The sequence below is a fragment of the Musca autumnalis genome, unplaced genomic scaffold (assembly GCF_047663935.1).
Source record: "Musca autumnalis isolate F117 unplaced genomic scaffold, ASM4766393v1 scaffold_2, whole genome shotgun sequence".
In the NCBI taxonomy this organism is placed as follows: domain Eukaryota; kingdom Metazoa; phylum Arthropoda; class Insecta; order Diptera; family Muscidae; genus Musca; species Musca autumnalis.
Window position 1 is genome coordinate 164,671,597 of NW_027411755.1, and position 27,579 is coordinate 164,699,175.

At 37.8% G+C, this 27,579-nt stretch overlaps 1 protein-coding gene across 13 annotated transcripts; it reads left to right on the forward strand.

Moving 5' to 3' along the window:
* The first annotated feature begins 274 nt into the window (after positions 1 to 274).
* kel (kelch protein) lies at positions 275 to 27,518 on the forward strand. Of its 13 annotated transcripts, none has more exons than XM_073969747.1 (10): positions 275 to 378; positions 646 to 1,238; positions 5,807 to 5,956; positions 10,662 to 11,063; positions 11,123 to 11,587; positions 11,657 to 12,430; positions 12,501 to 13,066; positions 13,358 to 14,074; positions 20,699 to 22,174; positions 27,205 to 27,518. In XM_073969747.1, exons 2-9 carry the CDS (start codon positions 1,006 to 1,008, stop codon positions 22,165 to 22,167), a joined length of 4,776 nt encoding a protein of 1,591 aa, XP_073825848.1. In that variant the 5' UTR covers positions 275 to 378; positions 646 to 1,005; the 3' UTR covers positions 22,168 to 22,174; positions 27,205 to 27,518. The 13 variants fall into 13 exon arrangements, 10 of the variants coding, with proteins under 10 accessions (XP_073825848.1, XP_073825847.1, XP_073825845.1 ...); XM_073969746.1 differs by having other exon boundaries at positions 27,221 to 27,518; XM_073969753.1 differs by having other exon boundaries at positions 282 to 378; positions 975 to 1,238; positions 27,221 to 27,518.
* Positions 27,519 to 27,579: the final 61 nt, after the last annotated feature.

Here is a 27,579-nt window from a genome sequence, read left to right on the forward strand (position 1 = left end):
AACGATAATATCGATAGCAATCGATTTTTTAAAATGAAATATCGAAAATATCCAATATATTGTATTTTAATCATCGACCTTTTATTTAGTATTGAAATTAACGATTTTTCCCGACCTCGACCTTGGGAAAATATCTAATGTTGGGAATATCGATAGTTTGTCAGCTCTATGCCACCTACCTTGTTATTGTTGTGCTACGTGAAAGTGTCGAAATGGTTCCGATAGCTCTGTCATCGGAATAATTCTTTTGAACTTTTCTTTCCGAACTACACAACTCTATTGTTTAGTTTGTTTGTTTGTTGTGAGTGGGGATGTCATCTATGTTCGCTGTGCTGCGTTTTCTTCGAGAAAATAAAAACAAGTTTGACAAAAATTAATGTAATTTATTGCAATTAATATTCATATTTATGTTGATTATTATTTACTCAAGATTCTGAAGAAGAAGTGAAGAAATGGAAGCACAAAAATGTCTGTTGATTGCCGCGTCGCGTTTTAACGAACAGACAAAGAATTGAAAGTGAAAAAATCAGTATAACAAGAATGTGTTGTTGGTGCTGTACAAGAAAATAAAAACCCGTTTCAAAGCCTACATAAAAAACATATGTATTTAACAGCTAATAAGCTTATTTATTATTCTTTCAATAGTTAAGTTCAATGGAATTGGAATTTTAAGAAGTTCTTCCACCCCATGACCCACATCCAGAAGGGAGCACAGCGCTCTTAGGAAGGGAGATAAGATTTTTATTTCTTGCAGCAGCAGACATCAACAGCTGCGAGCATATTGTTTGTGTGTCTGAGAGCTTATTTACTTGGCTGGTTGCATGCAGGCATTTGCAAATTGCAATCATCTGAAGTGGACAATAACAACAACAACGAGAAATAACATAGCTTTGCACTTTTTGGCTATTTGAAAGTGTTTGGTTAAGCAGCACATCTGTTGCTTCTGTAGTGTTTGAAAAAAGTGTTGTTGGTAGTTTCAGTGCATATTTGCACTGCAACCACTGTATGATATCTTTGATATCAAGTGCGTTATTGACATCATTGGGAGTTATGAGTGGTCAACAAAATCAAAACGTAAATCAGCAACAACAACAGCCAGTTGATGCCAACAATCAGCAGAATCAAAACCGGCCCCAACAGAATGCAGTCGCTGCAGCGGCTGGAGGTCAGTTAGCAGCAGCAGCAGCTGTCAATAATCATCAAAATCCTGCTGCGGAGGGAAGCATGGAGAGAGGCAGGTGAGTATTTTAGTAATTTAGGAAATTGATTAATTAATAACATTGCTTAGTTAACAAGATTTAATGGCTTGGGAGATCGTATACAAGGCTTAAGTCTCGTTTAGGGGCACCTTTCGGATCGGTATGGACTTCCCCCGGGGAAACAATATATCGTTGTGATTCTGATCCCAAGGACTACACATGGCAAAACATTCAGCCCGATCCGAGAGGTGCCCATAATCAAGACAACGGTGTAAATATTAGACCCATATCTCGAGAAGTACGGACTTCCCCAGGGAAAGCTATATACATATAGTTGTGATCAGGGTCCCTAGGACTACCTATGGTCAAATTTTCACCCCGATCCGAGAGGTGCCTATAATCTAGACAACGGTGTTAAGGTTACACCTTTCCGAAATGTCAAGACCCATAACTCGGGAAGTATGGACTTCCCCCGGGAAGCTATATATAGTTATGATCGGGGTCCCCAGGACTACCTATGGTCAGCCCGATCCGAGAGGTGCCCCAAAACGAGACTTGTTCCGTTTATCTTACATATTTATTAGTCCCTCGTAGAAATTGGAGGAACTTCTTTCCTTTACCGAACCATCGCAGAAAAAGTGCAAATTTTACCACAGATAGTGCTTTTCATACCGATTCCGGTGTCATCGATTCTTGACCTATAGGAATTCAGACGGCTGTACCATCCCGAGCGCAGTTGAGCCAAAACTACTCTGGTTTGTCGTGGAATCTGATGGAATCTTTCAGCTGCGATAGATGCGGGTTGCTCTCTTAGGACCGCATTCAAACGATAGTTGTTTATGGTATCTGCGACTGCATCCGTGTGAATATATAATAACTTGCTCGATAGTCTTGTTGATCTATGGGTTCTCTCTTATAACATTGGACCTTTTTTCTAGTTCATGAAGATCCCTTTTGACATGCCTGAGATGGGGGTTCTATCCACCATATGGTGATTAGGATGCCTCTCACGGTAACATCCGTGCAAGTACTGCAACGAGATCATGCCATTGTGTTGCTGTACTGGAAGAATTTTTGGCTTCTCATGTAAATGGTCAACTGAAGAAAACATGAGAAGGCACCATGTTGCAGTTTTAAGATCGTCATTCTGGCATGTTTTAATTTGTTTTCATAGCGTTGCAACCACACTGGCGCCGCATAGCTTACCACAGAACGACGTTTCTTTATCTGCACCTTGTTCCTACATCTCAGCTTATTGCAGGTAGGCGTGGAGAGCGCGGACGGATGTGACTACTAGAATTTTAGGGTCGGAATTCTGTTACCATCGAGCATGCCTAGATTTAGTGGGGGATATTTGCATACTCCTCGCGTGTAAAAAGGTAGTAAGATCAGTCTAATAAGAGTTCAGCCTATCACAACTGACATTATCACGCAAATAACACCCCACCGTGGGGAACTCCGTGTTTCACACTACGGGACTTGGACTTATTATTTAATATTCCACGTACGACTGGCGTCCACCCATAGAATTTATAATTCAACGTTTCCAACTTCGCCGTTGCACATAGGTAGATATTGAGTAATTAGGCGGCCAAAAGTCCAAAATTCTAAATACTAGCTAGGCACAAAATTTTGAATTCTAGGTATAGTAAACACTTCCGCGAATTACCCCCCACTTTTAAAAAAAAAAAAAAACCATACGTCACCGATTCCGTGCAGTTAGACGCAATTTGATTGTTGACTTGATACGTATTTCTATTTGGGCGCCCAAATTATATCAAATTTTGCAATACGCATATATTTTTATTTTAAGTTGTGTAGTGAAGTGAAAGTGATAGTGATTCCTATAGCTCAAGTACGCTTCTATTAAATAAATAATAGTTTTATCTTTAATTTTTAACTTTCGTTATATTTTTCGGTAGTTGAACATACCCTCTTTTTCACAGAAAAAAATTTAATTTTTTTAATTTCAAAAGCAATTTTGTTATGGATCAGGATTCGTCCGTGTCATATTTTTTTGTTTATTAAATACGTTACACATTCAGCTTTTCTATAAAGAAAACAAAAGCCCGCCGAATCCCGCCTATTTCTTAAATACAGCAGTTCAAAGTATTTTGTTAAAAAAAAATTTAATTTTTTTTTTTTTTTTTTTTTTTTTATTTTATGTTTTTTGTTAACTATGGAGATACCTAGTTCGTCGGGGGTGAAAATAGTGACCCGTAAATGTCTGTTTGAGCAAATGCAACTACAAAATTTACCAAGTTTGGACGAGAAATTGGAGTTTTTAGAAAACCACTTGCTATTGTCTTGCGGAGACACTGTGGAAAGAAAAAAGAACCTTAAGCATAAATTTTCCTACATCAAACACGAATTTAAAAGGAGATGGCTAAAATCTCATAAATTTGAAGACGTTTTTATGAAAAACAACCAGAAGTGGCTGGAAGGCACTTTTGAAATACCAGTGCATTCGCTTAATCAACCAGGTCGTCCGAGCAAATCATTTTCGGATTCGAGTGAACGGAGCAAGAGAAGAAAAACTGAGGAAATTCGATCAAATGTTGATGATGAAATGATTTTACACGCCGCACAAGTCGTATTGCAAACGAATGGAAAAAAACTGCCTCAAAATTGCTCAAAGAAATAGGAAAATCACCAACAAAGGCTAGTAAATATAGAAAAGCTTATTCCAAGACCAGTGAAACAATTGCTCCTTTGACCCCGTTCCAAGCACTCAAAATGTTCGTAGAAGCTGATCTAACAAGACGACAATATGAAATAATAAGGGCAACTAACCCAAAGAATTACCCTTGTTACGACCTTTTGTTGAAAGCAAAACAAGAATGCTACCCACCAAAGACGGCATTGCGAGTAACGGCTACCAGCGCAGAAATTAATTTACAATGCCTAATGGATCATACTATTCAACGTTATCAATCTACCTGGAAGAAGTGTTATCAACCCTTAACGAAATTGAAAGAAATTCATTAACGATAATTTATAAATGGGGGTGTGACGGGTCGCAACAAGTACGGTACAAACAAAAATTCTCGAAAGACGCCGAATCCGATGCTAGTATATTTTTGAGTTATTTTGTCCCACTTTAAATTATTTGTGGTAAAGAAAACAATAAAGTGTTGTGGCAAAACCCAACACCATCATCACCACGATTTTGCGCCCCATCAGATTTTGGTATGTGAAAGAAACTACAGATGTAACAAAGGAGGAAATAAGTTATGTGCAAAATGAAATTAAGAACCTCACTCCTACAAAAGTAAATATTGATGGAAAAAAATTGCTTATAATCACATTTTAAAAATGACCATGGTTGATGGCAAAGTTTGCAATGCTGTAACCAACACGACCTCAACTAGCCGATGCTATATATGTGGCACCACTTCCAAAGATTTCAATAAATTAAGCAGAATTTTTCAAGAAAATTTTCAAGGGAAGAATGCAACCGTGATATTTATCAAAGATTGCTTCTTACTTCAGATCCACTCATAAGGAGTGAAAGATCGTTAAAAAAAACTCCAAAACTCTCCGAGAGAGTGATTCAGTCAAGTTGGAGAATTCTCTTGGATATATGTGTGTTCAAATCTCCTCTTAACACATTTCGTCCCGAGACAAATTTATATTTTATAAACAAAACACTTTTAAAATTGTACCTTTTTCATCCATAAATATTTTTTTGAAAAAAAAAACTTAATTAGGATACCTATTAAAAAACCTAAGAAGATAATTATAGGTGGGACCTCCTATAACTCTTCTCCTTTGTGCCAGTCACCTTTGCCTTGTCAAGGCAAAGACTTGACAGCTGCGTAAAGTCTATACCAGGTATCAACAAGGCTCCGTTGTACTACCATCGGCAACGTACTTAAAACCTTTAAAACCTTGAATAGGCGAACGCCCGGCATTAGGAGATCACTGCGTGATAACCTTTAGTTCTTTATTCAAGTGACCTTAAGCCACCACTTTGCAAAAAGATTGGTAAAGTACAAGGGTTAAAACGACGAGTATCACAGCATGATACTCCAAATTGGTGTAAAAGTTCGTGGCTTTTGGAAATATATTCTAAGTCTTTTACTGAATTCGGTCCCGAGCCACAAAACTATTTGGTTTGATGTTTGTTTTTGGGTATTTTTGGTACCGACCAAATCGAAGCCGATTATTGACGATTATTCTGAACGAAAGTTCGCCGTGCGTTTTGTCTTTCCGTCGTTTCAACTTAAAGGAGAAAGTGAGAAAACTCACGGGGAGTGAGAAGTCGAGCTTCTGGAACTTGTAATTTTTCCTATGATATATGTAGGTGAGAGAAGTCTCCCTTGTCCCGTATGGGATGTTGTGGAACAATGTTTTGTTGTTTTTTTATATGTAGGTGTATCAGAATTTAAAGATGCATAATTTGATAAATGCTTATTACAAAGATAAATATTTAAATGCAATCGTATTAGCTCATATGTTGTCATCATCATCATTTGCCTTTAAGATTGCAAAAGAATAAGGAAAAAATACATAAATTAATTAATTACGACTACAAGTACATTTATATTGTCGCAATAACAATGATAATAATATTTTATTTTTGTTTCGTCTTTTCTTTTTTGCAGCTGTTTATTACGTTATGCCAGCCAAAATTCATTGGATGAAAGTTCTCAGAAGCATATACAAAGGCCCAACAGTAAAGATCGTTGTGTGGGCCAATATCACAATGAACTACATACCACCCGTTCCTTCGAAGCCATGAACGAGATGCGCAAGTAAGAACAACTTTTAAAACATACACAAACATACAAACTATTTAAAATTGATAGATAATTTATTTTAAGAAACAGTAATGAATACAAAACAGTGCACGCACATTGCAATATACAATCCACCCAAAAGGAGGTGGGTGGGGGTGTGGAGGCATTTGCCTTAACGAAAATACATGGACACATTAAAATGTGCATACATTATTTAAACATATGTGCAATTTTTCTTATAAATTTGTTTTTTTTTATAACTTTTATACATTTTGCAAAAAAATTCCCTTTGTGCACATCTTCTGTTATTTTTATTATACTAATATTTTTGTTTGACTGTTTATTGTTTTGTCTTGTTTTGTTTGGTTATCTCAAAACACGCAGCACAAAACAAAAGAAGAGCAAACAACAAATACTGTTATGATTTTTAAAAATCATTATGATTATTTATTTAACCTTGAACTTGGTTGGCTTAATGAATAGGTAACACCTTGGGCTATCATTTATCATTGGTAGTTTGTTAGAATTTGAATTAATGCTATGCTAGTATGTGATGGAAAATACACTCTCTGTGAACTAGCAACGTTTTATAGGAAACCATAACTAAAAATATTTTGCAAAAATCTCATGTTTTTCAAATACACAATTGATATATATATATTTGCGTGCAATACACAATTTACTTATAAGTTAACTATTCAAATTGTAAATGTAAATTTATACACCTTAACAATTTGAAAATCCATAACAAGTACAATTGTATGAATTCCTTTGTTTTTGTTTGCTTCGACCTAAATGTTTGATGTGTCTACTTGAAGTAGCCACGAACACATTGTTATTCATAAACAGGCAATGTCTAGAAGCTAAGAAATTCGAAGCATTTTTACAAACAGGTAAAGGTTATTTATATTAATTATTGATAATAGAATATATAAAGCTAACAGGTTCCCTAGTTTAGCGAAAAAATATTTGCACAACATTTTATATTTTTTCACACAAAGTCAAATGTAGAAAATCGTAATTCTATTTCCCATTTTAAGAGATAAAGAAAAAATAGAACGTACTTAATATTGGATGGAGCGTATTGAGAACGTTTCATTAGTAGCCTGTACACCAAATGAAGTACCATGTGCTTCACTATTAAGCACTGTGTTTATCATATACATACATGAATTGAATCGTGCAAACATTTTTAGAAATTTCAGATAATTGTTTGATCAGATTACCCTTCTTTGATACTAAAACAAATAAGAGAGGGCACACTTTCCACAGAATTATTTTATATACATAGTTGCAAAACGTCGTGTTATTGGTATAATTATTTGAAAAAGTGAGGTCAAGAGTTGGTTTTCAAGTTTCGTGTTCGTAATCTGCCACCAGAATTTAAAATTTGGAGCAACAATTAAATTTAGATATTTTTCCACAATAGTCAATTTCCCCGCTAAATAATATCCGATCCTTTTTCACTACTATCCGATCAATTTTCGATAGCAAAAGTGTTGTCAACTTTTTGTGGTACTTTTCATTCATAATTTTGCGTTTTAATTTTACCGACTTTTGTCGGTAACTCAAAAAATGTGTTACAGAATTCCACTACAGATGTGTATAGTGCTGACTGAGCAGATTGATAGTTCTACATTTTGTTCTACTTTCCACGGAATTTATTTTATATACATAGTTGCAACACGTCGTGTTATTGGTATAATTAATTGAAAAAGTGAGGTCAAGAGTTGGTTTTAAAGTTTCGTGTTCGTAATCTGCCCCCAGATTTTAAAATTTGGTGCCGCCGTCTAAATTCCTATAGTGCAAGGATTGATTTAACCTGCAAAACAACTGCCCTGCCTCATTCCTACAACTTGTGAAAGACCCAGAGCCAGATCAAAGACAGGCCAGATTAAGCAGGCAAATGAACTTATGTACAAACATATCTGGGGTTATTCTGGACATAAATTCCCGGTGAGTTTTTCACTTTCTCCCTTAAGTGGAAACGGCGGAAAACAAAACTCGCGGTGAATTTTCTATCAGAATAACCCCAGAATTAGCGGAGTGTCACAGTTCGCTAGACGTAACATCGTTCTATGAAAATTTGAAATGAAAAATATCTCTTGTGCCAGACATTGAAAATATAACATGAAAAATTTTCAACATTTAGGAGAGAGAGGAGTTGAAGGAGCTCCCTTTCTCCCTTCTTATCCATAAACTCAAAACATTTGCATGAACATTTTCATAGTCTGGCACAAGAGTATGTTCATTATAATTTTTTTCATTTGGCATTTAGTTCCTTTATAAATTTTTGCGTTTCCCATTCTCATAGAAAGTCCATATTTACATTAGGCAATTTTTCTTGCGGCTATTGTCAGTTTGATAGAGAGAGAGAAGAGGCATATGGTAACCCTTTCCCTCTCAACACCCTCTCTCACCTACAAACTGACAATTGCCGCGAGGAAAATTGCCTAATGTAAATATGGACTAAGAGAATTGAGCCTCTGGTCTGACAACCTGTCGATTCTCTTAGGTCAGACCATGATACAATAAGAAGGTAGCAGCAACTGCCGTTTTTGGTAACATAAGATGTCAAAATTTGACATAAATTCAATGCAATTGACACATTATGCAATTACCTTCTTATTGTATCATGGGTCAGACCATCTCCCCATAATTGTCTCCATCAGCCCGGTTTCATCGCCTCAGTCGTGGGAAAGCTAAATAGAGTTCGCTTCAGAGATCTATCCAATCCTTCTGATATTTGGGCAGCAGGAAAGACGTTCCGAGACATCATCACTCAAATACCCAAAGTGAGGCCAAATTTTAGCGTGATGAGCTTCGTTGTGCCAAACCCACCTACCCCAGAGTTAGTGAGCTGCCACTGGAAGTTAACCGGTTTGTCATTAAGCATAAGCGTAACAAGTGGCGTAATCATCTGAAGAGTTGCAATATTGGAACCGTAATATGTGGACATCGGTTAAGCCACTCTCGAACCATGGAAAAAGGAAGATAGGACCTTAGTCATGGTTGGCGACGTTACTCTGACTGATCCGAAGAGGTGCGCAAGTTATTTTAATCGATAGTTTGTCGAGCAGTGACAGGACAATGAGATAAGTACTACGTCGCATTAGACCTCTTCCTGCCGAGGAGGAAGCACCACAATTTACAACGGATGATGCTGCGAATGGCATCAGGAACGCTAAATCGTCCAAAGGGTTCGGCCTTGATGATATCTCCATGGTAATGCTGAAACAGCTGCCTGAGCCGGAAGTTGAGTATCTCACCAAAGTCCTTAACCTGTCGCTAGCCAGCCACATAGTTAACGAAATCTGGAAAATGGGCAGGGTAGTCCACTACTGAAGCCTGCCACCTTTGCTTACATAAAGGTGAATCATACAGACCGATTTCACTCCTGTCGCCCGTAGCAAAGATTCATGATTCAGAAATTGCTATCCAGCTGTTGATCATCAGCATGGGGTTCCGTAAGCAGTACAGCACGACAACAGCTCGGCACGCCACCTCCACAAATAGTAGTCGCGGTCTCAACGAGAGCAACCAGTGTCATAGAACAGTGGTGGTGGCGCTCGTCTTATAAAAAGCCTTTGAAACTGTCAAGCACTCCATGCTGTTTGAGAATATCGAACAGACTACCCTCCGGCCAAGTTTGACACGTTGGATAATCAATTATATGTGTTTACGCCTGTCATACGTGGAATTCAGAAATAAGAAACCCCAGCCCCGTAGAGTGAAACAAAGAGTTCCCAAGGTGGGCTGATATTTCTGGAACTGTTTAACCTCTACCTCTCCTGTATTCACCCCTATCAGACGGCATTGAGATCGTAACGTATGCAGGTACCTTCCCTGATGTAATTTGTGACGGGCTGAACTCCTATTTGACTGATCTTACCGACAGCTTTCGTGTGAATGCGGCCCTCGGAGAACATCCCCCATTTATCGCAGCTGAGGAGCATCAGCTGCCATGACTGCGTTCGGGATTGTGCAGCCGTCAAAATTCCTATGGGGCAAAGATTGATGACATCGTACCAAATATCTTCACAGCATGTGGCAAATTCCCGCACGACAACCTGCACCTTTTACCTGTGCTGCAAATTCACGGAACTGAAGATAGACCCAGAGACAGATTAAGCAGAAAATTGAACTTACAAACATATCATATGCTGTTACAACAACAATCAACGACGAGAGATCACCGTCCAGATTGGCATGGATATTTATGGAATTCTCAAGGTAGATCTTGTTAAACTTGCCAATGTAGTAACAAATCGATGATCTGGCAGATTCATCGATATGTTGAAGATCATTCGACTGGAACACACCTCGTGCTAGTTCATCAGATATTTTATTCCCTATTATATTACTGTTACAGATCTTACATTAAAGCATTCTACAATCATGGATTGCTATAGAGTTTGTGGTCCATGACTTAAAGGTCCACCAAAAATATAGTCCAGATTATTCAGATTCTTGTGGGGTTCAAGTCCTCTAACTAACTCGGCTGCTTTCCTGATATCTAGTATCTCAGCAAGAAAGTTATCTTTAAGCTTGTAGGCGTATTTTTACAATAAGGAGCGGTTTGATAGTTTCTTCCATATAAGAACCGTTTGTTACTTAACCTCTTTTAAATACAGCACACAACTTCGTCTTAAGTTGCGAAGTGAACATGATTGCAACGTTTTTCCTCTCTTTCAATGTTTCTTTCTTCATCTATTTTCAGACAAAATCTTCTTTGTGATGTTACCCTTATTGCAGAAGATATTGAAATACCTGCACATAAAATGGTGTTGGCATCATGCAGTCCCTACTTCTATGCAATGTTTACGGGCTTCGAAGAATCACGACAAGGACGTATCACTTTACAGGGTGTTGATCATCATGCTCTCGAGTTACTAATTGAATATGTTTACACCTCGACAGTAGAAGTCAATGAAGATAATGTGCAGGTTCTCCTTACGGCTGCCAATCTTTTACAGTTGACAGATGTACGTGATGCCTGTTGTGACTATTTGCAAACCCAATTGGATGCCAGCAATTGTTTGGGTATACGTGATTTTGCCGATATGCATGGTTGTGTGGATCTGGTCAACTATGCTGAACAGTATATTGAACAGCATTTTAAGTAAGTATTGCTGTGGGAGGATGTATTGTTTTGTGTCTCATTGTGTCTCTTCTTTTTAGTGAAGTTATACAATTTGATGAATTTCTTAACCTAACGTCAGAACAAGTTATTTCCCTGATACGTAACGATCGCATTTCAGTGGCCAGTGAAGAGAAAGTTTATGAATGTGTCATCAATTGGATACGTTATGATCCTACATTACGTGAACAATACACTGCCGATTTAATGGAACATGTCCGCTTGCCACTCTTGTCCAAGGAATATATTACACAAAATGTTGATAAGGAACCCTTGTTGGAGGGTAATATTGTTTGTAAGAATCTCATCATTGAAGCACTGACATATCATTTATTACCAAATGAAATTAAAACACAACGCACCATGCCAAGAAAACCGGTTGGATTTCCAAAGATACTATTGGTAATTGGAGGCCAAGCACCCAAGGCAATACGCTCAGTGGAGTGTTATGATTTGCGGGAGGAGAAATGGTATCAAGCTGCTGAAATGCCAAATCGTAGATGTCGGTATGTTAAGTCAAACAAGTGTTGGCTGTAAAAGTTTTTCAATTATGGTTATGTTCTCCCATATTCCAGTGCCGGTTTAGCTGTACTGGGCGATAAGGTGTATGCTGTTGGCGGTTTCAATGGTTCTCTACGTGTACGAACGGTTGATGTCTATGATCCCATCACGGATCAATGGTCGAACAGTAGCAGTATGGAAGCCAGACGTTCAACCCTGGGAGTGGCCGTATTGAATGGTTGCATTTATGCTGTTGGTGGCTTCGACGGTACAACAGGTCTATGCAGCGCCGAAGTTTATGATCCTAAAACAGAAGTATGGCGCTTTATTGCCTCCATGTCAACCAGACGCAGTTCGGTTGGTGTTGGTGTGGTAAATGGCCTGCTGTATGCTGTTGGAGGTTATGATGGTTTTACCCGTCAATGTCTGTCATCTGTTGAACGTTATAATCCTGAAAATGACACATGGTATCCGGTTGCCAATATGACTGCTAGACGTAGTGGTGCCGGTGTTGGTGTCCTTAAGAATATTCTATATGCAGTTGGTGGTCATGATGGACCTATGGTAAGAAAATCCGTTGAGGCCTATGATCCAGAAACAAATCAATGGCATTCTGTAGCTGATATGTCATTTTGTCGTCGCAATGCTGGTGTTGTGGCCCATGATGGCTTACTCTATGTTGTGGGTGGTGATGATGGCGATTCGAATTTATCATCAGTTGAGGTATATAGTCCAGAAACTGATACCTGGAGAATTTTGCCCGCTGCCATGACCATTGGACGCAGTTATGCTGGTGTGTGTATGATAGATAAACCCATGTGAATAGAAGAGCAGGGTGCATTGGTGAGGTGAGTATGAAATAAGAAACAACTGTGGTTACTATAAATTGTAACTTAAATGCCCCCTACCGATTTTTAGACAAGCGACAGTTATTGCCATTAATGGACTCGTGGATGATGAGAATAGTCAAGCTGAAGGTACGATCGAAGGTGCAGTAGGTGTTGTACAACAACAACAACAGCAACAACAACCCGCCAACAATCCTAATCAGCAACCGCAACAACAACAACAAAATGCACATCCTCATTATGAAAATATCTACGAATCCATTGAACATTATAACGCAGCCGCTCGTGGTCTTGGTGCAGAAGCTCTTATTGCACCAATCAATCCCAACAACAATAATGCCAATGCCCCTGCTGAAGACTTAATAGTGCCACCACCAACACCCCAACAACCCCAACCACCAACAACTCTAGCCGCAACTGGCAATTCTGACAACAATAATACTCAAAGTAAATCACGTTTGACAACGAGTAACATTAATTATCGCAACGATTTGTATGATCGGGCTAATGGAATTAATGGAACATCAGCCGCAGGAGGTGGAGGAGGAGGAGCTGGAACTACAAACTATGACATACCAAGATCTGTAAGATCTGGTTTAGGTTTTAGACGCAATTTTCAATTAGATTTACATGCAGGTATGTGTGCCGGGGGAATGTTAAACGTGAACTGCTACATTTTAACCTCCAACATGAATGACCAACGAGATTATTCCCAAAAACAAACACCACCTCTAGAGTTATATACACTTGCCTGATCTAATATAAAACTGTGATATTTACAAATTCACGTGTCAGGTTTGTTCTAAACACTTTTACAAAAGATTATTAGCTATTAGCTTCATCATGGTGGAGGATGCAAAACGTTCGCTTTGAAATTAACAATATTTGGACGTTGGGTTTTCAATGAATTTCTATATTTTCTTACAGCTAATCCTCGTTTTAATGCTTTCCGTTGCAATGGAGCCACTTGCAGCCATTACAATGCCAACACCGGCTCATCATCGTCATCATCATGCCATCGTCAACGGAGTTTTGACGATACAGAATCACAAAATTATTATAACCTCAACTATCAGCCATCAGTACGTTATGAGAATATATACGAACAAATACACGACGAACCCATATATCGTAATGCAAACAATGGCAACAGCAGCGCCAATGGTTCTTCACGTGTTTATGGTCGCCTCAATGTCATTGGACATGGTATTGGACGTATAGAACGCCATCTTAGCTCTTCATGTGGCAACATTGATCATTATAATTTGGGAGGACATTATGCCGTTTTGGGTCATTCACATTTTGGAACGGTTGGACATATACGCCTCAATACTGGATCAACAACAACCACCAATAGCTCAAGCATTACATCTACAGCAAGTTGTAATGGCAATAATTGTGGCACCACAGCTTCTTCGTCGGCTGCAGCTGCCGCTCAAAGGGATGCCAATAATGTTAAGAATAGTGCATCATCATTTTTCAGTTGTTTACATGGCGGTGAAAATACTCAAAGTATGAGTAATATCTATAAGGCATCTGGAAATTCAAGCAGTGGAGCGTCAGGTGCTACCGCTGCTGTTGCTACTGGTAGTGCTGGAAATTCTAATAACTTAACAGTTGGAAATTCTGGATTATGTCCAAATGGTAAGTGGTATATTTTGAAGATTAATAAATACATTTGCAACAAAAAAGGGCACTCGGTATTCCCCATAAGTGTCCCCAATATTGATGTTATTCGATATGAATAGTAGACTATCTGTAATGCTTTCATAAAGAATATATTTTAATGCAAGATAGAAGATTATTTAAAGATATAATACTGTTTACAGTTAACAGTCAACACTCGTTGTGAACAGTTTACTTTCTCTCTCAAGTTAATATTTTCAAATCAAGTTCGGCTCGCATAATTTATTAAACACAAACACCGCGACTCCTTACTTTTATATATATATTTTTTTCTCTCATTATCCGTGCCAACAAAAAAGACTTTAAGTGACATTTAAGTTTTTTCACCATGGCTTCCTCCTCGGGAGGAAATTATTACGATATTCTCAGCCAAGATGATGGGAATATCACATCACCGAAACGAAAAAAACAAAAACAAAACACAACCTATAATCTAGGAAATACACTAGATTATCCTCAACTATTTCAAACCAAAAGATATCAACCATGCCCAAAATACGTTGTGATGAAAAGTAAAATACCCGAAACTCCTTTAAAAAGCTACAATATCTTTCTAGTAACCAAAGCCATTCAAGGAATCTCAAGTGAAAAACCCTTAAAAACTATCTTCACACGAGACGGTAACTTTCTTTTCTTAACAAAAAATGAAGTGCAAGCTCACAGATTCCTCAAGGCTACAAATCTCCCAGGGGTTTGTGCCATTGAGTGTTTCCTTCACCCTTCGTTAAACACAGTTAAAGGATTTGTTTATTCTGACTTGCTCACTAATCTCACTGAAGAAGATATTACTAATGGATTGAAAAACCAAGGTGTTGTTGCCTGCCAAAAAATCACTTCGTACAAGGATGGTAAAGTCTCGAATACACCAATGCATGTTCTGAGCTTTAATTCGTATGAACTACCCAAGACCATTGAAATCGGCATGATCAGTTGCATCGTTAAGGAATATATTCCGAATCCCATTCAATGCAAAAACTGTTTTAAGCTCGGTCACACAAAAAAACACTGCCAAAACAATGCTACATGCGAAGTCTGTGCTTCTTTAATACATGACCCTTCCCCTTGCGTTAAACTTCAATGCGTTAACTGCAATCACGAACATCGTTCAAACAACAAAAATTGTCCCGCAATAAAGCAAAGAAAGGAAATTCTCAAAACAAAAATCAGAAATAAGTGCTCTTTTAAAGAGGCACTAAAAAACACACCAACTACTGATTCATTTGAACTACCAAAGGAAACATTAGAAGAAGCAATAGAGAGCAGAAGAAAAAGACTAAACATACCATCCAACAAGAAGAACTCTGAAAAGTCCGTTAACCGAGATGAAAACGACATCAACCAAGAAAATACAACAATTTCAAACACAACAAATTTAACTGAGAGTGTACGAAGAAATGAAATCTCTCTACCCCAAATACCAACATGCTCAACAACAAATAAAAAAACTACTGAAAGTACTAAAACACAAAGCACACCTACAAAAGAAAAAGAACAATTTAAACAAAAAACAATTCAAACCATCAACAAAGAACAGCTGATTGACAAATTTAACACCAAGATTGCAAATTTGACAGCAGCATCCACAACCACAAAAGAAAATAAAAATAAACAAAATAACTCCAGAGAATCCTCTATTGAGAGAAATAAAAAAACTCAAAAACATATCCCAGCAACAATTTCGAAGAGAAGAACTGAAATAGATGAAGATGTTAGCATGAAAGAATAAATATAATCAATTGCTCTGTTCCGGGGCCTGCAGGGGTCCACAATTTTTGATTATTTTAGACAAATTTCAAAAATGGTGGACTCTTGCAGGCCCTGGAACATAGCATTTTTTTAAATTTATTTATTATTTATTTATCTTTTAATATCTCCATGGACAGATTTAAGATCATTCAATGGAATATTAAGGGACTAATAAATAATTACGCAGATCTTCAACTATTAATAAAAGACGAATCACCACACCTAATTGCACTGCAAGAAACACACATACCGTTTCAATCCCAACCAATACCACCAAACGCCTATGAATCTTACTCATATAATGATCCTGCCAACACCAGCGCAAAAGGTGGATTGGCAGTATTCATAAAAAAGCACATTCCACATAAAGTTATACATAACACATCAAAACTTTCGAACATTGTTATTGAAATTACTCTAAATATTAAACTTACTATTATCTCCATCTACATACACCCCAATGAAACATTTTCAACAAATGATGTTCTGGATTTATTTCAAAACACACAAACTCCAGTTGTACTTTTGGGAGACGTCAATTCCTGGAATACTTTATGGGGATCAAACAAAAACAATCAAAGAGGATTAGAACTAGAACGCGCTCTTAATATGCACAATCTTTGTGTACTAAATGATGGCAAACCAACTCACTTTTCCACATTTAACTCATTTACAAATATCGACATTACTTGTTGCTCACCATCTATTCTGCCACTTACGCAGAGTCATACGTTAGATGATTTACACGGTAGTGATCACTTCCCAATTGTTACCAACATAACATTGGGTCCTAGTGTATCTCCCACAAAACACATCCACAAATTCAATTTTAAAAAGGCCAATTGGTCCCTTTTTCAAAATATTGTTGACGAGGAGCTAAGTAATAAATGTTTTCAGACCAACCCAAATAAAATTAATGCTGTAATAACCAAGGCAATAAGAAAAAGCTGTAACCATGCAATTCCACAAAAAACCTCACACAAAAGACGAAGTGTTCCGTGGTGGAATCAGAACCTGTCCTCTTTGCGTAGAGATAAAATAGTTACTTATAGGAAATTCAGAAAACATCCAGACCAAAGCAATTTGATCATTTATAAAAAAGCTAATGCCAGGTTCAAACTGGAAAATAAAAGGGCTAAAATGTTTTGTTTTATCAACTACACAAAAACCATATCAAGGGATTCCCCCCTGTCATTGGTTTGGAGCAAAGTCAACCGACTAACAAACAAAAGCGCTAATAATTCTGTCATTGCTGCAATTAATACCAATAATGGAACTATCACAGAACCACAGGAGATAGCCGAGTACTTTGGAAACCGCTGGTCGAAGGACTCCTTAAACACCAATTTTTCAAATGAATTCTGTACACATAGAAACAGTGTTTGTGAAAGATACTTCAACGTAGCTACCAATAAACATGCCAAGATGATTGAAATCAATATAACAAAGGCAGAATTCTCTCTCGCGCTGAATAAGGTGAAGGGACTAACACCAGGACACGATAGAATTTCCTACAATATGCTCCAGAATCTCTCTAACAAAGGTTTCGATAAACTTATTGATTTATACAATCTTATTTTCGACACGGGCATAATTCCGCACTCCTGGAAAACCGCAGTAGTAGTTGCAATTCCCAAACCCAATAAAAACAAATCCGACTTTTCCGGATACAGGCCGATATCACTATTGCCATGTCTTTCCAAGCTAATGGAGCGAATTGTCGCAAGCCGTCTAACCTGGTTCTTAAACATTAGAAAGTTAATCGCTTTAAATCAGGTAGCTTTTAAATCTGGCCGTGGGTGCACAGACGCTCTACTACACATAGACTTCTACACCACTAAAGCCCTATCAGCAAAAAATCATGCATCTATCTTAGCGATAGATTTTGACAAGGCCTTCGATAGAATTGGCATGCATGTAATTATTAATGAACTGCTTTCCTGGGGAATTGGACCTAAAATTCTAAACTTCGTCAAATCGTTTTTATCTGGACGCACATTTAAAGTACGAATTAATAACCATTTTTCCAGTACATTCAGACTAGAAAATGGAATTCCACAAGGCTCCCCACTGTCTGTTGTACTCTTTCAAATTGCTTTCAACAAAATCAGCTCACTCATTAACCGACATCCAAAAATTTATCACTGTCTTTATGCCGACGACCTATACGTCATCAGCATAAATAAAGATAACAACAAAACAAATCATCTATTTTCAAGCATTATTACTGAAATAATGAATTGGTCTAAAACATCTGGTGCGAAAATTTCCCTACCTAAATCTTCAGTACTACATATATGTAGAAAACACAGATGCAATCCCGAGGAGATAACCATTAACAACATCTCAATACCCCAAGTAACAAAACTAAAAATTTTGGGCATTACTTTTGAAAAAAATTATCGTTGGAGAGAACAATTACTAAAACTCAAAAAAGATCTCGTTCCTAGAGCGAACCTTATTAAATATCTTTCCAGTCGTTCTTATACACATATTAACACTCTAACATATCTCGTCAGAACGCTAATATTAAGTAAAATCGATTATGGCCTATATCTGTTTGGAAACAGTCCAATTTCTACAATGAAATACATATCTTCTACTTACCACGATTGCATTCGGGCTAGCATTTACGCTTACCGAACAACACCCATACAAACTCTATTGATTGAATCCGGATTACCTTCGCTAAAAGACAGGGTAATTGAGATAAAGAATAAATTATTACCCAAAATACTGTCTTTCAATTCATCAGTTATAGACGAAGACGTCTCTAAGGTAATGGTGGCAAAGAGAATACCCAAAACACCCTCAGTTATCTACGAATGCATAAAATCAAATATATTAAACATAGAAGATAAACTGATGAAATATGAAAATATTCATCCAGTTTGGATGCTCCCGGAAAGAAACTGTGATATCTCCCTCTCCATACACAAAAAAGATTGCACGCCAACCGAGGTTTATTCGCAATATGTCAAACTTTTTATTAGTCAACATGCTGAGTGGAAGTTCTTGTACACCGATGCATCAAAAGACCATTGTAACACTGCGTATGCTGTAGTTGACGATACTGGCTTAATTCTTGGTTGCAAAAGATTAAATAACATGTCTTCAATTTTCAGCGCTGAAGCTGCTGGAATTTTATCTGCAATAGATATTGTCAAATTCACCAAATGCAAAACGGTCATTTTCTCCGACAGTCTATCAGTTTTAAAGGCCGTTGGCAACATTTCTAATACAAAATGGAAATCTATTAATAAAATACGAGACTGTCTTATATCCTATAACAACATTTTAAAATTATTCTGGTTACCTGGTCATGTTGGAATAAAAGGAAATGCAAATGCAGATTCGGCAGCCAAATATGCGTGTATAGCACCATTATTAAATGATCCCCTGATTGAGAAGCTTGATCTAAAAAAATGTATTTGTTCCAAACTTGAACAACATTTCCAAGATGTTAAGACTACTTATCAACACTACCACTATAGTCAAATTAATCTCAGTTATTCTCCAGCCGTATACCCGACTAATGTGAATAAAAAAACAAATTCGGACTTTCTCCCGACTCAGAATGGGACATACAATTTCCACACATCAACATCTGCTAAACAAGAACCTTGACAACAAATGTATTAAATGTGGCAATATATCATCTGTCCAGCACATACTAAATTCTTGTACCAGCCTGTCCCTCATGCAACAAACAATTCTCAACAACAATGGAATGGAAATGCTTAGATACCCCAATGCTGACAACATCAAATCTATCTACAATTTTATATCGAATACAAAAACTGTAATTTAATTGTTCACTACCTTAAATAAGTCAATTTATATACAATGTATTAGCTGATGGCCTCTGCAGCCAATGCTAGTCACTTTTTCATATTAATAATATATTTACTATAATATTAATATTATTAAATAAATAAATAAATACTGTTTAATGCTATTCTATAGGAAGAAGGCCCACTTCTATGGGGGATTAATACCTCAACTGTGTCCAGGATTGGCAAAACTAGTCGGTTTAACCCCTGCTACCTATCCGCTGTAGAACGATTATGTATCCAAGCAGTGAACAACGTCACATATTTAGCTCGAGGATCCTTGAGCCTTGAGGCACGTCGAGATGATTAATACTCAACTATGTAGAATGTCCGGAGTTTGGATATCCATCATAGCATTCAGCCAGGCCCACTGTCCTATAAACCAGTGTATTATTTGCGGCCTGGGACCAAACTTTTACAAATAGCGTCTTGGTGCGCTCCTCAGTGTGCCTCTTCAATGGTCAAGAACCACTTTTAGGTATTTCGATTCCGAATAAAGAGTTAATTGCACGTCATACAGTATTGGCCGTGCAAAATGTTTATTTTCCTGGTGAACAGTACCAACTCTGCCTTTGATGATTCACACCATGGCCGTTATTATAAGCTTAGCGAAAAAACACCTTTTAGATATCTTCTTTGAATATTTGACAGCCCTTTGAAGGTATTTCATATAAGGAAACATTCGAATCAACAAGATTTTCTATCATCATTATCTTCCCACACCATTATCTTCACATCATCTTCATCACCTTTAATCTACCTAGGATGAATACAATAGACCAACGGTCTGAAACAGTGACCTACGAGTGAAGTAGTCACCTATACTATTAGATGTCTGTTCCTTAAACCTAACCTAATTTAAAATTTCCTATATATTGTAGATTCTTAATAGATTATGCAGCGTTCTTCCATATATATGGTCTATATAGATGATCTTTATTCCAAACATATACATTTGTACTTTATATATTAAACTCTTTTTTCTTCTTCTTCTTCTTAACAGGCAATACCAGCACCAGTTCAAAAGAACGTGAAAGTAGAGCAGCCTCTGCCGGTCCACTCATCAATTCAAATGCCAATAATAACAACAGCAACAACGATGCAACAAGTTCTTCAACATTGGCATTGCGAGCTACCGGAGCCATACCGAAAATAAAAAATCTAAATAGCTCCAACACAAACAGGAACTCCAATAATACTGAAAAGAATTCCAATAATGCAACAACAACAGAAAAAACTGTGTCTTCCTTGAAAAATGCTCTAACGAAAAAATCCTCGTCATCCTCAAATTCTGCACAAAAATTTAACGCGCAACAATCGTCATCGTCGTCGGCGTCAACTCTCGCATCAGCAACAACGGCGACGACTGCATGCAACAATCCCGTTGTGACTGATCAAAATGGTTCACTAAATCGCATTTCAAAATCAAGTTTACAATGGCTTTTGGTCAATAAATGGTTACCGCTATGGATGGGTCAGGGGGCAGCTGATTGTAAGGTAATAGATTTTAATTTTATGTTTTCACGAGATTGTGTCGATTGTGATGCCGCCTCGGCTGCTGCTCAAATGTCCGCCTATGGAACACCACGTTTATCGGGATTACCCCAAGATATTGTGCGCTTTAATGCCAGAGCAGAAATGCATTCATCAAGTGCTGGAATAAATGCTCCATATAGAAGATTAAATGATGGTAGGCCCATGCACAATACACTGAATCGTTTAAGAGAAGCTGATAACTATGGTACCAGCGCTTCTGCAGCAAGACGTTATGAAGATCCCTCCTATGAAAATGTCCACGTGCAATGGCAAAATGGTTTTGAATTTGGTAGATCTAGGGATTATGATCACTCATTGGCAGCGGCAGCAGCACCATATCAATCACCAGCCCCCAATCGTGCTCCGCTACAAAGAGCTAGATCTGAAAGTCCGACATTAAGCAGTCAAAGAAATAATACACAAGCGAGACGTTTGAGATCGAATACCACACATAAGACAAACACATCATCAGCAAATAGGGAAAAATTTAAAGACCCATTTCGTAATTACGAAATGAATATCGAAAATAATACTTTTAAACCAAAATTGGCTAAAGCCGAAACACTTGATGTGGTAGTTAGTGGTGATAATCAACCGTCAACATCAAGTCAAGCTGCCAAAGCTCCAATTGCATCTTCTTCTTCCCAACAACAAAATGCTCCATTAGCAGTAACTGCAAACGCACAACAGCAACAACAACCACCAATAGATGTCACATCCGCAAATAATCCCCCAGCGCCAGCTGTCGTCATTGATGAATTCGAAGGTGCTGTTGGTGGCATTGAATGTCCGAATCTTTCCAATATTGATGCATCCGCCGTGGAAGCAGCACCTCCTGCTGTTGCTACGAGTGATAATGACAATATGCCATCATCAATGGCAAACAATAAATTAAACTCGCCAAATTCTGCAACAAATAATGAACAAAAGGATTAAATTTTAGGTTTGTAATATTATTATTTTTTTTTTTTTTGTATTTTATTAGGTTTTATCTTTGTTTCAATTGTGATACAGATTAAATCCAAATAATGTCGCTGTCATTGGGTTTTTTGTTGAAAAAGGACGATATTTTATTTTAATTTATCATTGGATTGTAAAATGCCAGCGTAGAAAAGATAGACACTTAATGTTAGTTCGGTCTCTTATGACGGTCTTATTAGGTTTCAGCATAATTGAGTATCGCAAGATTTCTGTTGAAGTTCATGTGAAAAGCATTATTCGTAGAAAGTATTCTCCTTTGGATTATGTTGTGAGTTGTCACAACACACATCGTAAGAATATGTCAGAACAACGGCGATAGTGGCAAAACCATCTGAAAGTGGGAATTGGTAATAGGTTAGGTTTAAGGATGTGCAATGAGCGCTTCGCTTGGAAATTTCTTCATTTTTCTTTCTTTCTCAATAAAGCAATAAACCTACTCAGGAGGAACACAATGGAACAAAGGTGTACGTCCTGAGTAGGTTTATTGGATCAAGCCGAACGAACGGCAGCGGGCGTGGGATTACAGTAGTCGACGCCACTGTCATCCCATTTAGAAGCTAGGTAGATTATAGGATGTGCAGCTGCCGTTCCACTTCACTCGGAGACTTTCCTGAATATAGGAGGACGGGAAAGAGGTAGAAGGAAAATAGATATAACATAGGGGTAGGAAAGAGAAAGGATATTAAGGGGGAACTTGCTAAGTCTAGGATTACCCGCCCCATAGCCACTTAACGCTTCTGCAATAAGTTAACAGGGCTGCTGCGGATACTATTGAGGAAAAAAAAAAGAAACCCAGCAAAAAGTTTGCCTCCAAAGAGGCAGTTAAATGATATGTACAAGTGATATGGAAGTGCATCAAATTATGCATTTTCACTCATGATTTTTACAAGAGCGTGACTACTGAAAGAGGCACTCCATTGCACTGCATTTTAACTGACCCTTTGGCACTGCATTTTAACTGACGCTCTGGCACTGCATTTTAACTGACCCCTTGGCATTGCATTTTAACTAACCCTTTGGGGTAGAATAGGAGGCAGTCCAAAGCACGTGTTTTGATACAGGCATTCTGCGGAAATTGTGCAAGCCATTACAAAATATGCCAGAAAAAATAAAATGCATTTATTTGTGTAAAACAAAAATATTAACAACTTTATTACATTAATACGAATTATGAAAATTCTCCATTGAATTCAATCGCAAACATGCGTGTTTCCTCCGCTGAACTGAACTGTTTTTGATTTATTTGCTAAATGGGTTGTTTTCCCATCACCAGTAAAGATTTGGACACGTACTCCAACAGCACTCCATTCGGAAATTTTCTTCTCCAGAGTTGCCGGAAAAATGTTCACAAATTAAATATTATTTAAATATTATTTAGTTTGTATTAACAAATGTTTGAAAATATTAACACGCTTATCTCTTATTGGAAAATTTATGTCGCTGCCTGTAGAGATGTACAAACTGATTTATGTACATGTAGGGATCTCTAGCAACTGCTAATAATATGTAGCGAACGGAGTGCCTTTTTCACGACTCCGTTTGGACTGCATCCGGATGCTGTTAAATTGTGAGGAATTGGAGTGCCTTTTTCACGACTCCGCTGAACTGCATCCGGATGTTGTTAAAATGTGACAAGTGGATGTGATTCTTTGGATTGCATCCAAATGCAGTTAAAATGTGAGGACTGGAGTGCCTTTTTCACGACTCCGTTTGAACTGCATCAAAACATGCCGTGACAGAACTAGTCCACATTGCACTACTTCCAATTTATTTTGCTGGGAAGTGATACCATCTTATGCACACCAAACAGTCTGTGTGTCTCTTGACATCCAGCCTAGCACACAAATAGAGAAGGTGAACGATTGTTTTAGTCTCTTCCATATCTTCACATAGCCTGTAATACTCGATGTTGTTGTCCTCCCCTTACTTGTCACAGATATAGAAATGACCCCTACATTGATTCTGTTTCTTTACGTTGTGAGAGAAGGGACGCAGTTCTACGTACTGTGATTGCCGGCCAGATTGACATCGATGCCTTGCAATTAGCTTGGTATTTCCAAATCCTTACGGTTTCTCTGCGCAGAGCTCTCCGAGTTGATTGAGAAAGAAACAAAGCAGTGGCTTGACACAGTCTTCCACCCGAAGATCAGAGAACTGAGAGCCTCGTCTTGATAATTCATCAACTGCCTGATTTCGCTCAACATTGCAGTTATCTGGTGCCCAACAAAATGCTGACTTCCGTATTGTCAATTGCTTTACAAATGACTGAAAATCTGCGATATATTATTTTTATTAACGCCGTTGTACTTAACAACTGCGAAGCTGCGTATTTAAAAACGTCAAAAATACGCATTTTTAACGCATGTAAAAAGCAAACATGTATCATTTTTATTTCTCATACATATTTAGTTGCATTTTCGAGGAACAATGTATGAGTGTGCAACTGAAATATTTTGACGTAGTTTTAACAACACAAAGTAACTGCCGATACGGAAGCCAGCCAAACTTAAAGCTATATTAAAGTTTTTATGATAGATCTACAACTTTTAACGGCCTTAGATTTAATAATGAAGCATCCTAACGGCTTTAGAACGGCCTGCCTATCCACATATACCGTGACTATCCTACTTGCAAAGTCTGTGATTCCTATTAATAGGTTTAAGGCTTTCAGTAATGTAAAAACTTCTGCCTAAAAACCACTGCAGTTGTCGTTAAATTTGTACGATAGCCTAATGTTCAGTTCTTCACAATACACACGAGCTTCCGTGCCTTCATGCACCTTCGACTCATCAGTGAAGAGGAATAGACTATCAGGAAGTGGTCCGCCCTGCTCCCATTCACTCCTATCAGAGATTTTTACATCAGCTGTGGCAAAGTCCAGGTTTGGCGAAATGTATTCAGTTTCACCTCCTCTATCATTTAGCCCAATCTAGCTTCCTATTCGCTGTAGAACGCTTGCATGTTCAAGCCGTAAACAACGCTGCATATTAAACTTCTTGTGCCCCGAGGCACATCATAATGCTTGATACTGAACTAGAATATACAGGAGTTGGATACTCAAAAAGTATAGCTTTTTACTGTAATGTAACCTTGAAAGGTTCGAAGTATTACTTAGGGCCTACCACCAGCCGATACTGCCATAGGTCAATATAGTTCTATACAACCAAGTGTATTACATGCGGTCTGAGATCTCAGATTTTACCTTGGAGCGCTTACAAGAAAAAAGTGCAATTAGGCATCATCTTAGTCGATGGTCAAAGACCACCCCCATGAGATTTTATTGCATGCCATACATTATTGTCGGCACAAAATCAGAATTTTTTTATTTTCCTGGTGAATATCTCTTGCTGGATTCATACCAAGATCATTATGCAGTTAGAGATCTAATAATGCAGTGAGCCGTTATGCGTCCTCTTACAAACTCTGATGTTTTCATGATAGCAGGAATAAGTGAAGAGCCTTTCTGCAATCAAGAATATCTTGCGAGTTTATGGCTGATGACTTGAGTGTCGTTAGGGTCGCCTGATTATGTAGTCACAAGTTCGGTGAGACTGGTTTCTGGTCCTCTAACTAATACTGCTGCTCTCCTCATAGCAAAAATCTCCGCTTGAAAGTGGCTACAGCCATCGTAAAGCTTAAAAAGTGGTTGATTAATGGATTTTAGCAATAGATATCTGTGTATATTGTCAGATACCTTCAGGCCAACTGTCCCACTTGGATTAAGTCAAACCTGAAAGAGGTAGACATAAAATTATTTGTGGCTTTACTGTCACGGGATCAAAACTGGCTATCAATTTTGTTTACTGCAAATTTTGTCACATTCTAAAGCAGTGTCGCCCAAGAATTTCCATCAATGGTTTAGTATGTGTGTATACCCAGCAAACCAAATGTCTGATGTCCGACACGTCTGAACAGTTTCGGAAACAAAGTCGTTCAGATTTCGTTCCGATTTCTAAACGATTTTTCGGAGAGGAAATAGTTAAGATTTTGTACCGATTTCGTTCCGATTTCGGAACGAATGTCGGAAAAAAATTTCCTTTCCGAATTTCCCAAGGATTTTCTTCAGATTTCGTTACGAAATCGGACCGAAATCGATCCGATGTCGCTCCGACATTTCGTTCAGAAATTATGTCAACCACTTCATACCACTTTTCGTTAAGATATCGTAACGATTTCGGATCAGATATCGGACGTATCGTACGAATTTTGTTCCGATTTCGTTACGATATCGGTACGATTGGTTTGCTGGGTAGGTGAAGAAAACAACAACCACATGATGTTTATTCCGGGCAAACCAAATGTCGGATGTCCGACACGTCTGAACAATTTCGGAAGCAACGTCGTTCAGATTTCGTTCCGATTTCTAAACGATTTTTCGGACCGGAAATAGTTCAGATTTTGTACCGATTTCGTTCCGATTTCGGAACGAATGTCGGAAAGAAATTTCCCTTCAGAATTTCCCAAGGATTTTCTTCAGATTTCGTTACGAAATCGGATCGAAATAGATACGATGCCGCTCCGACATTTCGTTCCGAAATTATGTCAACCACTTCATACAACTTTCGTTAAGATATCGTTATCGTTTCGGATCAGACATCGGACGTATCGTCCGAATTTTGTTCCGATTTCGTTAAGATGTCGGTACGATTGGTTTGCTGGGTTGTTTGTTTTCATTCGCTTACAGAGAGAGAAGAAAATGCAAAAACAACTCAGTGGGCGCCCTCACTATACTGTCCTTGCAAAGAAGGCCGTCCCCGTTCTAAAGTCTAAAAGCCGTTCTCGCAGATGGAAACTTCAGCAGGATATCCACAGATTGTAGATCCATAATCGAATTAGACATGATCACATTTAGCCCACTTAATCGTGCAGATTAGAGTCGATAGATCTCATAATAAGTCTTGATATGCTTTACTAATCTGGTTAGTTTTAAAGATTAAGTCTATATGCAGACCCAGTAACCTTTTAACAAACAAAAGTCTAATCGATTTGTAGTCTTTTTGGTTCATAGACTTTGTATGTGCACAGTAGCTAGCAGTCTCCAAACTTACCACAAGGTTGGAATTAATGTTTAGACGCATAATCAATTCCGAATTTGTACCATCTAGGCCAGGAGATTTGATATGACTGACAAGTGTAGATTGCTCACAGATTTCGACATTATAAACTCAAGACTTCGGATATTCGGCACAAAACAAGACATTAAAGTTTAATTAATAATTTAATGATTCACATTCAAAATTATTTACAACTCTGCAGTATTTTCAAAAGCACAATAAATGTTTTAAATAAAAAGAATATAACTAAAATATTTAATGAAAAACTAATGACATGTAGTATGTTACCGATCCCTTTTTACATTTATTTAAA

Bases quoted from the DNA above. Each gene is read 5' to 3' on its own strand.
- kel (XM_073969754.1), top strand. From the start codon at position 1,006: ATGATATCTTTGATATCAAGTGCGTTATTGACATCATTGGGAGTTATG. The intron at 1,239-5,806 runs GTGAGTATTTTA...TCTTTTTTGCAG, and splicing joins GGAAGCATGGAGAGAGGCAG to CTGTTTATTACGTTATGCCA. The intron at 5,957-10,661 runs GTAAGAACAACT...ATCTATTTTCAG, and splicing joins GCCATGAACGAGATGCGCAA to ACAAAATCTTCTTTGTGATG.